The 17,263-nt window shown below is 41.9% G+C and overlaps 1 protein-coding gene across 3 annotated transcripts in view; it reads left to right on the plus strand.

Moving 5' to 3' along the window:
- The window catches only part of TUFT1 (tuftelin 1), a 41,665-nt gene that overhangs the window by 20,340 nt on the left and 4,062 nt on the right, over positions 1-17,263 (plus strand). The window contains exons 2-10 of one of the 3 annotated variants that reach the window (XM_063106343.1): positions 180-254; positions 653-754; positions 4,363-4,449; positions 4,984-5,073; positions 6,686-6,751; positions 9,313-9,426; positions 13,614-13,742; positions 14,315-14,409; positions 16,921-17,026. In XM_063106343.1, the coding sequence (XP_062962413.1) occupies positions 180-254; positions 653-754; positions 4,363-4,449; positions 4,984-5,073; positions 6,686-6,751; positions 9,313-9,426; positions 13,614-13,742; positions 14,315-14,409; positions 16,921-17,026 (864 nt within the window). The remainder of the gene's footprint in view (positions 1-179; positions 255-652; positions 755-4,362; positions 4,450-4,983; positions 5,074-6,685; positions 6,752-9,312; positions 9,427-13,613; positions 13,743-14,314; positions 14,410-16,920; positions 17,027-17,263) is intronic. The other 2 variants (XM_063106344.1, XM_063106345.1) reach the window with 2 other exon arrangements.

The raw sequence follows: 17,263 nt of genomic DNA on the forward strand, positions 1-17,263 counted from the left end.
AAGACCTGATCTTGGGCAAGCTAACACCACCTCTCTGGACCTCAGTTTTCTTTGCCTGTGAAGTAGTGATGATAAGGCCCACTCCACAGGGTTGGCAATAGTGCACCTCTACTAGTAGTACTTTGTACCTGTAGACTGAAAAGGTAAAGGGTTACTGTTGCTGTCATTGTCATTATTAGGGCAGCGTGGACATTCTCAGGCTGACTCTCCAGAGTGAACTGACAGGAGATGAACTTGAACAGATAGCCCAGAAGGTATTGAGGTTTCTGGTGGGGTGAGTCCTCGCCTCAGCCAGTTCTCCTTCCTTGCTGCTGACCCCTCCTCCAGTGCTGCTTGGAGCCATCTCTGCTGCTGTGAGCTTGGAGCATCTCCTTTCAGACACATCCCACTGACCTCACCATTGTGCACTGCTTTGAGGGATGGGGAGACCCCCCACTAAAATGAAAACTAACCTGTGATTTCTACTAACTTTACCTGTCCGGTGTTGTTGCTGCTGTGTGGCTTTGATTAGAGGTTCTGAAAAGACTTTTTGGAGGGTAAAATCAGACTAATCCTGTAAGTCTTTTGAGGAGCACATCTTCTGCATTGGTCAGGGGGCAGGAATTCGGAGCTTGCCATGTGGTTTTTGAGCCACTTCTCTCTCTCCCTCCAGGCAGGCAGGAAGACCTATGCCATGGTATCTGGCCATTCAACTGGTCATGCTCTGGCCTCAGAACTGGTGGAATCCAATGATGGACATGAGGAGATCATTAAGGTAAGCTTAGTTCATCGCCACCTTTTCTTCCTGCTCTCTTTCTTCCTATAAGCACATGAGAGGGGGCAGCTTACATTGCCAAAGGGAGATTATGGTTTGACTGGAAGGAACCAGTCGTGAGATACTAGTTCTTTGCCATCTCCTGGAAAGATCTTAATTTACACAAAGAGACCACAGTCTGCCTGTAGTGACTTTGGTGCAATCTGGCCCCAGCCACGGCGATGGATGGGATGACCTTTCTAGGTGCTGCTGGAAGTTGTGGAGACAGGTGGGAGATGTGTTTACGGAACTTATTTTAAAAATTAAAACAATTTTTATTTATTTATTTATTTATATTTCATTCATTCATTCATTCATTTATTTTAAAGATGACTGGTAAGGGGATCTTAACCCTTGACTTGGTGTTGTCAGCACCATGCTGTCCCAAGTGAGCCATGGGCCAGCCCCATTGTTTTTTCTTTTTTTAAAAACAACTTTTTGAGGTATTATTTACATACCATGCAATTGACCCAAAGTATAATATAATTCAATGGTTTTTAGTATATTCACAGAGTTGTGCAACTGTCACCACTATTAATTCCAGAACATTTTTAGTCACTCCTTCTAGCTCCTGGTAGCCACTAATTGACTTTGTGTCTCTATGGATTTGTTTTTCCTGGAAATTTTATATAAATGGAATCATGGAACATGTGACCTTTTGTGTCTGGCTTCTTTCACTTAGCATATTTTCAAGGTTCATCCATGTTATAGCATTTATCAGTATTTGTTCTTTTTTTTTTGGCTGAATGCTATTTTGTTGAATGGATATATTACATTTTGTTTATCCATTCATCAACTGATGGATATTTGGGTTATTACCACTTCCTGCCATCCTAGTGGGTGTGAAGTGGTATCTCACTGTAGTTTTAATTTGCATTTCCCTAATGACTAATGATATTGAGCATTTTTTTATGTGCTTATTGCCCATTTGTATATCTTCTTTGTAAAAATATTTATTAAAATCTTCTGCCCATTTAAAAAATCCAGTTGTCTTTTAACTGTTGAGTTATAAGGGTTCTTTATATATTCTGGGTGCTAGACCTTTATCAGATGTATGATTTGTGAATGTTTTCTTCCATTTGTCTTTTTTTTTTGGCAGCTGGCTGGTCTTGGGATCCAGACCCTTGACCTTGGGGTTATAAGGCTGTGCTCTAACCAGCTGAACTAATCGGCCAGCCCTCACTTGTCTTTTCACTTTCTTGATGATATCTTTGGAATCACAGAAGTTTTTAATTTTAAGGGGGAGAGGGTCCAAACCATTTTATTGGCTTGGAGATGGGGGTTGGGTGGTGGTCCAGGAAGCACTGAGGAGTACATTGAGATCTGACATCCTTGGCTGGGCCAGGATCTCCCCAGCCTCACAGTCACTGAAGGAAGTTTTTAATTTTGATGAAGTTCATTTTATTTTTTCTTCTTTCCTTGTGCTTTTGTCATACATAACTCTTTGGCCTAACCCAGGCTCACAAAGATTTATTCCTATATTTTCTTCAAGGACTTGTAGTTTAAGCTCTTACAAATAGGTCTATGATCCATTTCGGGTTAAGTTTTGTGTATATTATGAGAAAGGGGTCCAACTTTATTCTTTGGTATATTAGTCCGTTTCTGTTGCTTAACAGAAATACCAGAAACTGGGTAATTTGTAAAGAAACAAGATTTATTGCTTACAGTTTCAGAGGCTGGGAAGTTCAAAGTCCAGGGAATATATCTGGTGAGGATCTTATTTATGGTGACTCTGTATAGTGATACAGAGTGTCACATGGCGAAAAAGGCAGAGCAGAGAGAGCTAACTCCTCCTCCTTTTAAAGCCCTCAGAGCCATGCCCATGACCACCATTAAACCATCAACTTATTAATTCGTTTACTAGGGCATTGTCCTCACAATCACCTCTTCAAGCCCCCACCTTTCAACTACCATAATAAGATTTCCCACCCTTTTAACACTGTCACAGTGAGGACCAAGCCTCCAACACATTAAACTTTGGGAGACACAATTCAATCCATAATATTTGGCATGTAGATATCCACTTGTCCCAGCATCATTTGTTGAGAAGACTTTTTTCTCCATTGAATTGTCCTGGCATCCTTGTCAACAGTCAGTTGAATATTTTATTATTGTTATTATTATAATTAGATTATTGTTTCTGGACTCTCAGTTGTATACCATTGATCTACATGTCTGTCCTTATGCCGGTACCACCCTGTTTTGATTACTGTAGCTCTGTAATTGGGAAATGAGAGTCCCCATCCTTGTTCTTTTTCAAGGTTGTTTTGACTATTCAGGATTCTTTTCATTTCCATGTGAATTTTAGGATCAGTTTCTACAAAGAAGCCAGTGTGGATTTGGATAGGAATTATGTTGAATCTGTAGTTCAATTTGCGGAGTATTGCCATCTTAACAGTATTAAGTCTTCTCCTATCCTTGAAAGCTGAATGCTCATTTTTTTTAGGTCTTCTTTTATTTCTTTCAACAGTGTTTTATAGTTTTCAGAATGCAAGTCTTGAACTTCTTTTGTTAAGTTATCTCTATTGTTGTCTTTTTGATGTTTTTATAAATAGAATTGTTTAATTTCATTTTTGGATTGTTCATTGCTATGGTGTAGAAATACAACTAATTTTTGTGTATTGATCTTGTATTCTTCAACCTTGCTGAACTCGTTTATTCATTCTATAGTTATTACTGGATTCCTTAGGATGTTCTGTCTACAAGATTATATCATCTGCACATAGAAATGGTATTACTTCTTTCTGTCCAGACTGGATGCCTTTAATTAATTTCTTTTTCTTACTCAAAATCATTGCATGCTTCTTGAAGAAAGTGAAACTATCCCATAATTCTATCAATGTAGCTATTGTTAACACCTTATTGTATGTCCTCCCAGACATTTTCCTATACATATGTATTTTTTCAAAAAAATAAAATTATGTTATAAACTCTGTTGAACAATCTCCTCCTGCCTCCCATTTGTAATGGCATATTATACATCTTCTGCATCCACAAATGTAAATATCTGGCATTTTAATGGCTGCATAATATTCTGTTATAGACTTATCATAATTTATTTAATTAGTCCCCCATTGCTGAGCATTTTGTTTGTTTCCATTTTTTGCAACCATACACAATATTTTGCTGAAGATAATATGTTACTGCGTTGTGTATGTGTTTTGTAATACAAGTAATACAGACATGTTTTCTCAATTGTAAAAGATTCAAGCATGGTATGCATAGCAAAATGTTTAAATTCTCTTTTATACCCCTCTTCTACAGAAGGACCTACACTGAATAGTTTGGTGTATATACCTTCAGCCCCCTTTCCATGAATTTATATATACATGTGTGAATGTTTATACCAATATACCTATATACCATTTAGCTAAATTTTATTGCATTAGAATAAATTTCCAGAAGTAGATTTGATAGGTCAAAAAGTAAATATATTTTAAAAGTTTTCTGATTTAATCACCAAATTGCCACCCAGTAAATTGGTGGTAACTCTACCCTCCACCAGTAGTGTATGAGGTTGCCTGTTGATGTGAAATTAGTTTAACTTGAGGTTCCTTAACTTATTTCAGGTGTACTTGAAGGGGAGGTCTGGAGACAAGATGATCCATGAGAAGAATATTAACCAGCTGAAGAGTGAGGTCCAGTACATCCAGGAGGTGGACACCCTTTCCCTCTGAGGGAGTGCCTACATCATTTCTCTAAACCTCACTTTTTTTTTGGCTTCCTTCTTTTATGGGTTCCAGTTTTTTACGTTCTGTTCCCTTTATATCTCTGAAGAGCCATCATGTTCTCCCATGTGTCAAATATCACTTTTGACCCCTTGGATCCAATTCATTAATCAACAATACTTATTAAATACCACGTGCCTAACACTATTCCCCAGCCATCCTATCTAAAATCAGCCACCTTTCCCAGCATTTCCTAACCCTCTCCCTGGCTCATGTTTCTCCTTGGCATTTATCACCATATAACACGGTATGCATTTTACTTATTTGTTTTTTGTGTTGTGTATCTCTGCAACTAGAATGTTATCTGTAGCCCCAATTTGGCCAGGGTCCCTTCCTCCTTCCCAGAGCCAATACCTAGAACCGTGTCTGACTCATAGTATTACGGGTTGGGGATGGGGCACAAAGGTGGATGTGCTGTCTTTTCCTACCCCAAAGCTCAAGTTTCTTGCCCTCCTTTGCCAGGCCAGGAACTGCCTGCAGAAGCTCCGTGAGGATATAAGTAGCAAGCTTGACAGGGATCCAGGAGATTCTCTCCATCGAAAGGAGATACAGGTAATAGGGAATGGTCCATGGTTGGTCCCTGCTGAGGAGGTGGGTTGTGCCAGGCAGTCCCATTTACCAATCTCCCAGTGCACATTGAATCTAGCACCACTTCCAGGAGTGGAGAGAATGTAGGCAATACTGGCTTCTCTGATCACTTACAGTCTAGTTAGTGCTTGCCAGCAGATGGGCACTTGCATTTACACATATCAGCCTATAAGTACACTTGTTCCTAAAACATTGTACAGAAATTGAATTTATATAAATTAAAATTATTGTAAGTTATTGGCAAAGCCTGTTATCTAAAAGAATTCTGTGATTAATCTTCTTGTAATACAGTTTTATAAAGCAGATCATTACCTATAAATCCAAATTTATTTTAAGTTTATCTTGCTTAATTTGAATGACACCTGTAGTGTAAATTGAAGTCTTGGTCATAGCCTGTTATTTGTCTGTGTATGTAGCCATGTCTACCCTGGGATAGGAAGCACCTTGAGGTTAGAGGTTCACCCCCGCTTCCCTCACTGTCTCTGTATCCTCACGCTTAGCCCAGGGTCTATGAGGCAGAAGGCATCAGTAAATGTTAGACTAAACAGATTGGATGAGTCCTTCCTGGGATGGAAATGTCCTCAGGAGAACAGAGCTATCTCCTGACTTCACCCTCATTCTCCTCTAGATTCTGAGTTGTGTCTCCTTCATTTGCATTTTGGTTTGGGCGGGGTGGCCTTTCTCCAGCAGCACCTGACCCATTCCTCTAAAGGGAACAGTGGCCAGCATGTGGTGCCAGGAAAGTTCCTTTGTCTTGGGCATACACCAAGCTTGTGTGGCTGATGGTGGGACTTTCAGTACCTGAGCTCACATCTGGCTGGTGGGAGGTGCTCTGTCAGGTGAGAGAAGACCCTAATGTGCTGAGAGACTGGCCCAGAAGTCCAGGCCTCTTGTTTGTACAAACCAGCAGTCATGTGATGAATAATCAGGCTTTGGTTTGGAAAGAACTATAGCAAAACCTGCTTTCCTTTTTGATTTATGCTTTGTCAAACCTTGTCAGGATCCCTAGGGGCAAGGGAAACTCTTTGTTTGTGGCAAGCAGCTGCTTGTATTCCCTAGGCTTGGAAAAATAGGCTGTACACGTATTTTCCAATCTGCTGAACAGTTGTAGGCTGAGCTTTCATCCTCCCTGCAAGGTTAGGGTATTTTCTCTCGAGGCCACACACATTTCTCTACTCTCTCTCATTTCTGTTTTCCCACGGAACTCCAAAAGTCTTTTTTTCCCCCTCTCCCCTCCCCTCTACTTCCCTTCCCTTCCCTTCCCTTTCTTTCCCATCTTCCCTGTCTCCTTTCCTTTCCCCTTCTCTTCCTTCCTTCCTCCCTCCCTCCTTACCTCCCTTCCTCCTTTCCACTTCCTTCCCTCCCTTTCTCCTTCCTTCCTTTCTTCCTTCCACCCCTCCCTCCCTCCCTTTTTTCTTCTTTCTTTCCTTCTCTCCAACTTTCCCTTCCATCTCTCCCTCCTCCCTTATCCCTGTGTCTCTTTCTTTCTCTAAGATTTGAGGTCTTAGTAGAATAAAGTTTTGAAGTTGGTTGCTTGGCACTATTTTAAATACCAATTTTATTTTTCTTTGAACAGGTGGTGCTAGAAAAGCCAAATGGCTTTTGTCAGAGTCCCACAACCCTGTACAGTAGCCCACCTGAGGTAAGTAATGGAGGTAACCATGATGACTGATGCTTAGCCAGGGGCAGCATCTGCTGTTCCCTGACTCATTTGCTTATTACTTTCTCATTCTCTCTTACTAAATTAAAGAGTAATACTTGATGTAAAAATTCAAACCACAGAGAAATATAAAAAGGAAATTTCCCTTCTCCAATCCCACTCCTTGGACGTATCCACTGCTAACAGATTGAAATGGGTGGATCCTTTTAGAGCAGTGCTTCTCAGTCTTGGCTGCCCATAGAAATAGCCTTGGGAGCTTTAAAAGAGATGATGTCTGAGATGTGGCCTGGGCATCAGGATTTTTAAAAGTTCTTCAGGTGGCTCTTATGTTTGGCTAAAGTTGAGTGCCAATATTCGAGTGTTTTTCTACATACAGACAACCATATTTAAATAGCATATGTGTATTAATATATACACATACATCAAGTAAACATGTATAAATTCATGTAGTATATAATAAACACATACTTTTCACAAATACAGGGTCATGGTAATTATTCCTTGCTTGCTTTTTTATTTTTTTAAACTGAAGAGTATACTATAACCTTCTTTCCATGTTAGTACATATAAATCTACCTCATTCTTCGGAATAACTGCACAGTATTTCCTTCCATGGCTGTACTTTTTAAAAAAGATGTGTTATTATTACGTATTTTGTGGTCATATAATAATACAAGACATTCTTATTATAGAAAACTTGGGAAATTCAGAAACACCAAAAAGTGAAAGAAGGAAAAAAAATATCAATAGTAATTTATCCAAAGAAAAATCACAGTTCGGTGAAATTTTCTTTGTCTTTCCTTCAATGCAAATATATACAAGTATTTATAATATTGAGATTATACTAGAAATTGCATATTTGTTTTTTGTTTCCTTGGTTGGGTATTTTTTGGATTGGGTGTTTTGGGCCCTTAAGTGCAGAGCGGAATCAGACCTACCCATTCGTTCATGGCACATTATCATCATGGGTCTCATCAAGGCCTCCCACTGGTTTTACTTTTTTTTCCGCCCCCCGTGTCTCCCCTACCTGTCTCTGCCCTTGGCGCCCCTTCCCCCCGCTCCCGGCCAAGAGATACTCACTGTAATGTATTTAATATATGACTTTAAATATGTCTATAATATGTTTGCAGTTTACATGATGGACTTGTGCTGTATCTTTTTTCTGTTTTTTCCCTTTTTACTCAACACCATGTTTTTAGGACCTATCCACATTCCTACATTAAAATCTAGTTTGTTGATTCTACCTCTTACACGTAAAGTTTTATAACTCACTTTTTTCACTTCATATTATATCATATGAGATAGTATGTTCATGAAAGTTTTCCATGTTATTAAATAATCTTATGAGAACACTGTTTGAAATAAATACATAATAATTATGTTCCAGGGACCTTTTAAAGTCTTTTCACCTGCACAGCAACTTAGGTGAGGATATAGGGGAATGGACCAGAAAACATATTCACATCTAGATTTAGAATGTTGTGCTTCTAGCCTCTCACTTTAGGTGTGCAGTTTGGATTTTCCCCTTCCCTTGCATCACCATATTTGGCAAATATGTTGTTGGCAACAAATTATAATAACGCCTGGCAATATCTGTTCAGCCTCTTTCTTCTCACAAGCTCAAAGCCCTACCAGATATTATCTTACTTATATTTGGGGAAGCTTATAGGCCAGGGCATGGGAAGAATCTTCTCACTGCAGCACAGATAAAGAAATGAAGGCCCACAGGACCTGGTAATAAAGCAGTGACTGGGACCCTGTCTCCTTCTCAACTGAGAGCTCTGCGCTCTTCTTTGAAGATGTTGCTGCTTCCCACTGTGCAGAGATTTTTTTGTCAGATTTACAGGAATCTTGTAACTGAAGTGTCTGGTGCCTGTGCAGCAGAGATAGGGGTGAGATCCTACATGTCAGCTCAGCCCTAACCACCAGCCCATAACTGGGTGTGTCTGGGAGAGAGACTAAGCAGTAACCTTGATGAAACATCTTTTTGTATATCAAATCAGATTCCTGGACTCGGTGGGTACTTTTACCCTAAACCTGTCTATCCATCAGTAACCCTTTATATGCTGATCTCAGTGCTAGGTGCTGAGAACAGTAAAAGATGTGTCTTTGGGCCATTTCCCTTGTGAAGAGTGTGGCATAGTCCCTGTCCTTGGGGAACCCTGGTCCAAAGGGGGACATGGTCCCTGCTTTTGGAGAGCTCTAGTCTGATGGAGGGAAGCAGGACACATAGAGATGGCATACACATATCTGTTAAGAAATCAGTCAGTTGATACATTTGTAAAAAGTTACTGTGTCCTAAAATAATTGGGTTATTTGAGGCTAGCTGAGTTCTTTAGGGTACGAAGGGAGAATGTATTTATATGAATAACTCAGAACTTTTGGCTGCCCAAGACTAACTCTTCACTTGCATAGTGTTAATTCTTTTGTGAGGCTGGTCTGGACTAGATGGCCCAAACCAGTGTGTGTGGCAGGGAGGGTACTTCCTCTTACCAAGTTACACACATGGTGGCTTCACCTTCCCTTCCCTGCTCTGGTTGTAGGTGGACACCTATATAAATGAAAGTGTCGAGAGCTTGAGGAAGACTGTGCAGGACTTGCTTGCCAAGTTGCAGGAGGCTGAGCGACAACACCAGTCAGACCGTGTGGCCTTTGAGGTGAGATTTGGGATTTGGGTTGATGGAGCCCCACGGGATGGGCTACTGGAAGCAGTGCCACTGACTTTCTCAGCATGGACTTCATGTCTTTCTGGCTAGGTACCATCGACTAGACATTTATAGTATTTGCTGTCCAAGGCTGGCCTATAGTTCAAAGGTCAGCTCTTAATTCTCTGCTCTACTGATGCTGAACATTAGTACTGGTCTAGGACAGCCGGTGGGTCAGAAGTCATTTCTGTATGTACTATGATAAGAATCACTAGGTTGTAAGGCTCCATGCAGGCAAGGACAGTTGCTGCTGGTGTACCACCTGGCACAATGTGGGTGCTTTGCAAATGTGGAGTGATGAATGGATAGACCTGTGTTGTCATAGAAGCAACTGTGCCGATGGAGGCAGAGGACTTCAGTTCTGGTCTCAGCTTTACTATGTAGAGCTTTGTGGTCTTGAACGAGTACCTTAATTATTGTTGTAAAAGTAATAGTAGATTTAAAAGAAAAAGTAACACTGGATTAAAAAGATTAGAAGATTTAAAAAATACAGAAATCTATAGAGAATGAAAGCCCCCTACTACTAAAAGTATGTGAGGGAAGCCCCCCCAAGGGCCTTGGCCCTGCCCACTGCTGACAGCCCCCAGGCCAGCGATGGAGCCAGAAGCCTGGGTGGGGGGCAGTAGGGGGAACTCCCCCAGGGCTTTAGCCCCACCCCCCATCATAACCAGACCAGCAACAGAATCAGCTGTGGGCCAGCCCTACTCCCTTCCCCAACCCCAAGAACATATTAGAATGTACTGATTAAAAATAAATAAAAATAAAGGGGGCTCAAAAAAAGAAAAGAAAAGAAAAGAATTTGGGAGAAAAAAAATTTAAGGAACCTCATATAGATAGGAATGGCAAAGCTGCTTTCTAAAAAGTTAAAAAAAATTTTTTTTTTAATTTCAACTTATCAATATAATAAAGTTTTTAAAATACACACCAATTTTTAAGAAAGGGTGCCTAAAAAAATTATATATTTATTTCAGTGATTTCTGATAAATGGGAGAATATAATTTTAGGATGAAATAGATGTAAGCTGCAGTGTCTGTTTTAATAGGAAGTGTAAAGAGAATTCCAGGCATAAATTGAGCACAAAGGCCCTAAAGGAGAAAGGAAAATGGGATGTGAAAAACTGAAAGAAAGCTTGTGAGACGGAAAAGCAGAGAACACATGGAAGAGTAGCATGACATATGTATGTTTAAATGCTGACAAGAAGAAGCTAGTAAAAGGAAGAGGATGCAGGTAAAAATGAGATGTGAATATCAACAACGTAAGTGTCAGCAGCATCTCTGTGAAACAGAAATTAAGGTCATCTGCTCAGAGTAAAATGGCAGTGGGGTGAGAGGGGAAAGCTGATGGAAAGTGGAGAAAGTCTAAAATAGAAATTTCGGAGGATGAAAAAAGAAAAACTGACCAGAGAATAAAAATTCTGTGGAATACTGAGGGACCAGTTTAGTTATCATATGGAAGCTTCCTAAAGAAATTTTTATGCTATAGGAATTCCTTTTTCAAAATAAATTGCTTCACAAATTGTCAAATAAATTTCAATGTAATTATTTAATAAAATTAGAAAAAAATAAAAGTATGTGAGGTCTTCCATACTTTCTAGAAAATTCTTTAAGTACAAAATGAGGTACACTGGTAGTTTTCTGACTATGTGAGATTAACCATCTGTTATCTGCTCTTGTTCATCCACAAGTGAGTTTTATTTATGTCATAAATATGTTATGATAGGATTATATCCTGCCTAGGCATGCTGGGAGCTGATGGAAAGAAGCCCAGCCTTACTCTTCTTTTCATGGAACTAAGAAAGAGAACTTTTGGGAAGAGAGAGGGTGAGGAAGAGGGGCACTGGGAATGATAAACTGCCTCTAGGTTAGTGAAGTCTTATTTGAGCAAGTAATTTAAGCATCAGTTTCAAATTGTGTAGAAAGGATCATGAAGTATACATGAAGTATACCTCACAAGTTTGCTGTGCAGATTGAGTGAGGTAATATATATGAGAACACTTTATTGTTCTAAAGGGTTTTAGAAATAGAAGATATTATGTATTTAGTCATCAGTTTAACAAGCAGATTTTCCTATTGTAAATAGTTCGGACTTAGGGTAATACTAAGATTAGTTTGTGGTCTCAGAACAAAGTAGGTAAAGGAGTTTGCTGCATCTGTTTCAGATTCAACATTTGGATAGTATGGTTGGTGATGTATCTATCAGTTTGGTGACCAGCAGTTACCTACATTCTTGGAGTAAAACAGGAGGAAGGGGAGATTGAGGCTGAAGCACTGACCAGGTTGTGAATTTTGGAAAGAAATTTCTGCCCTGAGAGGCATTATAAAGTTATGGAAATTACAGAAATATCTGTTGGTTTTGATCACACACAGGGGAGTCTGCTGTTCTGGGTTTCAGAGCCCAAGGCTAGAGACCCCTGACGGCTGCAGCCAACTGCTCATGGTTTAGAGGGACTATTCCTTAACTCCATGGTGCCAACACCCACCTGCAATAGGAGGTGCTCCTTGGGCTGTTCCCATTATTAGGGAAGGTTGGCACACCCTCTTATAATTAAAGTGGTTCCTTTGGGGTCAGGGATGGCTGGAGCAACAAGGACAGATGTGGAAAGGGAGTCTGTATTTTTATTTTAATCTTTGTGACCCTGCAGTGGGTGCAGGGATAGGACCATGGCCCCATTAACATTGTGCTCTTGAGCACATATCAGCCTGGATGCAGTGTTTGTGTACAGAAATGAAAGGCCTTGTTTTTAAGTTCTTGTGTATTTTGGGCTAATATTGGTCATTTGAGGAATTTTCTCAGTCTCTTCTAGTGAATTGGACTCTCTGGTCTACTTTTCTCAACCTGGGGGTAGGAAGGGCAAGGTCATCAATTACCATGAAAATAACCTTCCATGAAGCATGGGTTTCCCATTCTACTGGCGGTTTGCTATCAGGAAGGGTTTGCAGCAAGCCCTGGACAAGGCTGGTGTGTAGCACGGACATGTCCTATCATACATTATCCTGTCTGTGCTTTCTCCTTCCTGGTTCTGACTTAAGGAGGGGCCAGACAAACTGGCTGCTGGTGTTCTGTTTTCCCAGGGTTAGCTAGGCTTTCCAGAAGTGTGTTACCTGAGTTCTTTAGTAAATGAAGAGCAGTCAGTGTGGGTAACTGGAAAGCATCAAATGGACAGAGAAGTAGCTGGGTCCTAGTGTTTGTGCTGTCACTCACTAGCTGTGTAACCTTCAATAGGTCAGTTGACTTTTACTTATGAAGGGAGAGGGTTGGACTAGATGAACCTTAGTTCCATTCACAATTTTATTGAACAGTTACTGTGAGCTAGGTACTGTGTGGAGCTCTGGGAATGTACAGTGCTCAGGTCTGTGCTGTCATGAAGCCGACAGTCTTTTTAGGGGTGCACACGAGTGACTGGGCAAAATTCCCTCAGTGCTATGAGGGGGAAGGGCTGTGTGTCCTCTGTAGACACTCAAAGCAAGGGCTCCTCCCCCAGGCTCAGAAGGCTCCCTGGAAGAAGGGGTTGTCTAAGAGAGACCTGAAGGATGAGTAGGAGTTGGCAAGGCGCAGGTGGGAGGAAAGGAGGCAAGTCCTTACTTTACTTTCTCATTCTAACATTCTAAAATTCTGCTTCTATCCTTTCCAAATTGGCTTCTCATCTTTGATAAAAGACATTCTTCCTGGTGCTTAGTAGCCCTTCCAAATGTCATTTTGGCTTTTGTACATGGGCTCTGACATTTTGCTTGAAGTAAGGGTGGGGAGGAGTTGTAGAAGCAGAAGGAAGGACATGGAGATATCCTCCCCTGGAGTGAAAGCCACAGCATTGAATTAAGCTCAGGTGGCACTGGAGGATTTGTGGGGATGTTGAAGTCAGCCACCTGAAGTGGTTGGTGCTTGTGGGTTCCAGATGTCACTTTAAAGTAGAGCTCGATCAACTGTATGCCAATTAACCCTGGAAATAGAGTTAATCTGCTGGCATCATCTGAGGTGGTCCTGAACAGTGAATGGGAGGTGGGATGTGCTTGTCAGGGTCACTTCCTTTCTCCCATTGTGGTTCCAGAGCTGCCCCAGGTTCCTGGGTTCTCTTCTACAGTTTTTATGCAGTTTGCTCTTTTTTCCCTTACTATTTAACACCTCCCCATCCTATGTCACAGGTCACACTCACCCAGTACCAGAGAGAAGCAGAACAAAGTAATGTTGCCCTTCAAAGAGAGGAGGAGAGAGTGGAGCAGAAAGAGGCAGAAGTCAGAGAGCTGCAGCGGCGCTTGCTGGGGATGGAGACGGTAATTGTGGAGTCTTGCTTATCAGTGCCGAGGCTCCAGGGCTGGAAGGGGCCCGGGGATTGAGTGAGATGGTTGCTGAGACTCTCCTTTTGCAAGCAGCTCCAAAAAAACCACAACACACTTTACAGCTTCCTTTCACAAATCCCTTTGAATACCTTATAGGCTTTAAGGAATGAGAAGGCCTTTCTCTCAGCTAGCTTCAGCCTCCCCCTGACTAGAGTTAAATCCATTTCCACTTTAGTCAGGTTCTTGTACAGCTGCCCCTTTTGGGCTTTTGAAGACTGTTGCCAAGAAGCCACCGCACTGGGTTTCTCAGGGACTGGCTGCCACGGCTGGCAGGTGGGCCTGCATAAAACAGAGCCAGGTTCTCCCCCTGGGCAGCTGGGTGAGGCTGGGAAGTTTCTGTGTGCTGAGGGTGGGAAGGGCTATCCCTGACAGGGGAAGGCACCCCAGCAAACCAGCTTGACTTGTTGCTCTTTGGCAGCTGTCCCAGAGCCCTAGTGCCATCTCACCAAACACAGAAACTGTTGCCATCTTCTCATCCTGGATTTCCTTTCCTTTGGCCCACCCAGGAGCATCAGGCCTTACTGACAAAAGTCAGGGAAGGGGAATTGGCCTTAGAGGAACTTCGGAGCAAGAACACTGACTGCCAAGCACAACAAGAAAAGTAAGGGTCCTTGTTCACTGTGAAGTTGGGGTAGTGGGGAGATGGGGGCCATGTAGCCTGCAGCTCCCACAGTAGCCAGGTCTGGGGAGGAAGCTGGTGCTGATGTCAGATCTTCCAGCTCTGACTCATAATGTGATTGCTCAGGGTGGAGCCCCACCCAGGGAGATACTGTTCGGAAAGCTGCCGTCTATGGGGAGTTCATTTTCCATGGGGTAGTAACCTAAAGAAAAGACTTTTAGGGTTTTAGAGCCAAGGTCAAATGAGAGCTGGTAAAGCATCTGCTGTTGCAGCATGGCATTCCATAGGTTATTACTCTGGATGTGTTTTATCACAGTTTCTTCCCTGCCAAAGCAAAAACCAAACCAACTGTGTACTACTTGAGGGTAAATCGAATAACTTCTTTATAAGTCGTGCTGATGAAAAATAAAATGAGTGGCTTCAGGAGGAGATACTGAGCTTCTTGTTACTTGAAGCAGTTCAGATAGAAACAGAGAACTACCTGTCAGCAGTGGTATATAGAGCATCACTGAGATCCTTTCTACTTCCAAGGTTAGAGGGTTTTGCAAATTCCCTCTGATCACAGGGGATCAGAGGCCCCAAAGCAACAGAACCTGCAGAGCAAAGATTGTGTTTTATGGATCTTCAGCAATTTGGAAATTCTTTATGCAGTTGACAATTCATAAATAATATCTCAAATGGTAAATCAAATTTAACACCAGTATTATGGGGTCTGATTGCCATTGTGTAAGTTGGACCTTTTTTAGTTCAACGGACATGACATGAAGGACCTTCTAAGTAATTACAAGATTAACAGACATGATCCTTGCCTTTGAGGACATATCAGTCTCCTGGGGGCATTTTCTCTCCTTTAGGATAACTCAGATTTGACCTTCCTGGCATGGAAAATGCAGACATCTTATTGTAGCCTCCTTTCTGACTTGACTTCATATCAGAAACTTTAAATTACTCAGCACTACTTCCTCTGTGGTGGAGGTGCTCATGGGCAGACCAAGAGATGGGAGGAGCAAGAGAAATAAAAAGGAATAGATAATCCCAAACCAGGGTTTGGGAGTGGCAGGTGATAGCTATGCACTATAAATGCTGACTTTCTAAATAAAAAGAGACTGAGAAATAGGGCATTGGTAAGCTGAGGGGGGAAATTTAAAATGTTTGAAGTTTAGGAAGAACATGGGGTGGCTCAAATTTCATTGTACCCCATCCTGACGCCAGTCACAAGTCATGGGTCCAAGGGTACCGACACTTCTATCTGACCTGGCTACAAATCAGGGGTGCCCATAATCCCCTCCTCAGGTTCGATAATTTGAAGTAATGGCTCATAGAACTCAGGCAAACACTTTATTTACTATTACTGGTCTATTATAAAGTAGATTATAAAGATTCAAATGAACAGACAAATGAAGAGGGCAAGATACATAGGGCGAGATCTGAGATCTGGAAGGGTGCAGGACCTTCTGTCCCCATGGAGTTGGGATGTGCCACCATTTCAGCATGTGGATGTGTTCACCAACCTGGAAGCTCTCCGAACTCCTTTGTTTAGGGTTTTTATGGAAGTTCCATTACATAGCCGCGATTGAGTAAATCATTGGCCATTGGTGATTAACTCAGTCTCCAGCCTCTATCCCCACCCCAGAGGTTGGGGATGGGGTGGGCTGAATCATGCCTTGGTCTTTCTGGCTACCTGCTTCTTCCAGCCTGAAGCTGTCTAGGGACCCCAGCCACGAATATCTCCTTAGCATACAAAAAGACACTCATCACTTCCAGAGATTCCAAAGGTCTCCTTTTCAGGAACTGGGGACTAAGACCAAATATAACAAAACATGCTCCTATCACCCCTATACTGAGAGATTACAAGAGTTTTAGGAGCTTCATGTCAGGAACTAGAGGCAGAGACCAAATGTGTATTTCTTATTATGTCACACTGACTTGGGGATCTTGATTCAGTTTGCTTAGAAGATGCAAAGGAAGCAACAGCAGGAACTGGGAGACTAAAAAACAGAGTTGTGTGGAGAGGCTTTAGGGATCCTCAGACCTTATCTACCTCCTGATATAAAATCTCTGCCAAAAGCTGGATGCTGTTGGGTATAATATAATCCCAGCTCCTACTTGAATCTTTCCAGTAATGGGGAGCTCATTAAACATGAGGCAGCCCACTTTCTGACAGCTTTAGTACTGAGGAAGTCTTTCCTGTGTTAATAGAAAAACTCCTTCCCTGGATCATCTACCTATTTAGAGGGTTCTAGTTTTACCCTCTAAAGCTATCCAGAATGACTTTCTGAGCCACAATTTCTTCATCTGGACTAGATGATCTCTGAGGATGTTTCCAGTGTGACGTACTAAGGTGTCCCACCACTTATTCTTTAGGGCAGACTGCTGGGGATCAGGTGGAGGGAGTTACACCTGATGGGAACCTCCCAAGCCCAAGGTTCTTCTTGTGGCTGGGTAGAGAAGGCATCTTTTCCCCTTGCCTCAGCCTCTGGTCTTTATCTCCAGGACTGCTACCCTAGAAAAGGAAGTGGCTGGGTTGCGGGAGAAGATCCACCACTTGGATGACATGCTCAAGAGCCAGCAGCGGAAAGTCCGACAAATGATAGAGCAGGTAAGCAGGGTCAGATCTTAGCCTGCCCTGGAGTGTTACCCCAAGTCTGTGTTTTTATTTACTACTCTCCTAGGGAGCTTAGGTTATACTCATGCATTTCCCATAAAACATTTATAGCTACCAATTACTAGGGGCTGGGTTATTGGGATTTGCTTTTCTTCCATCTTTCCCCCACATTTTTGGGCATTTGGCTTCACTCTCCAACGGGAATGGAAGGAAAAGGTTAGTCTCCCCTAC

The sequence above is a fragment of the Cynocephalus volans genome, chromosome 8 (genome assembly GCF_027409185.1).
Source record: "Cynocephalus volans isolate mCynVol1 chromosome 8, mCynVol1.pri, whole genome shotgun sequence".
NCBI lineage: Eukaryota > Metazoa > Chordata > Mammalia > Dermoptera > Cynocephalidae > Cynocephalus > Cynocephalus volans.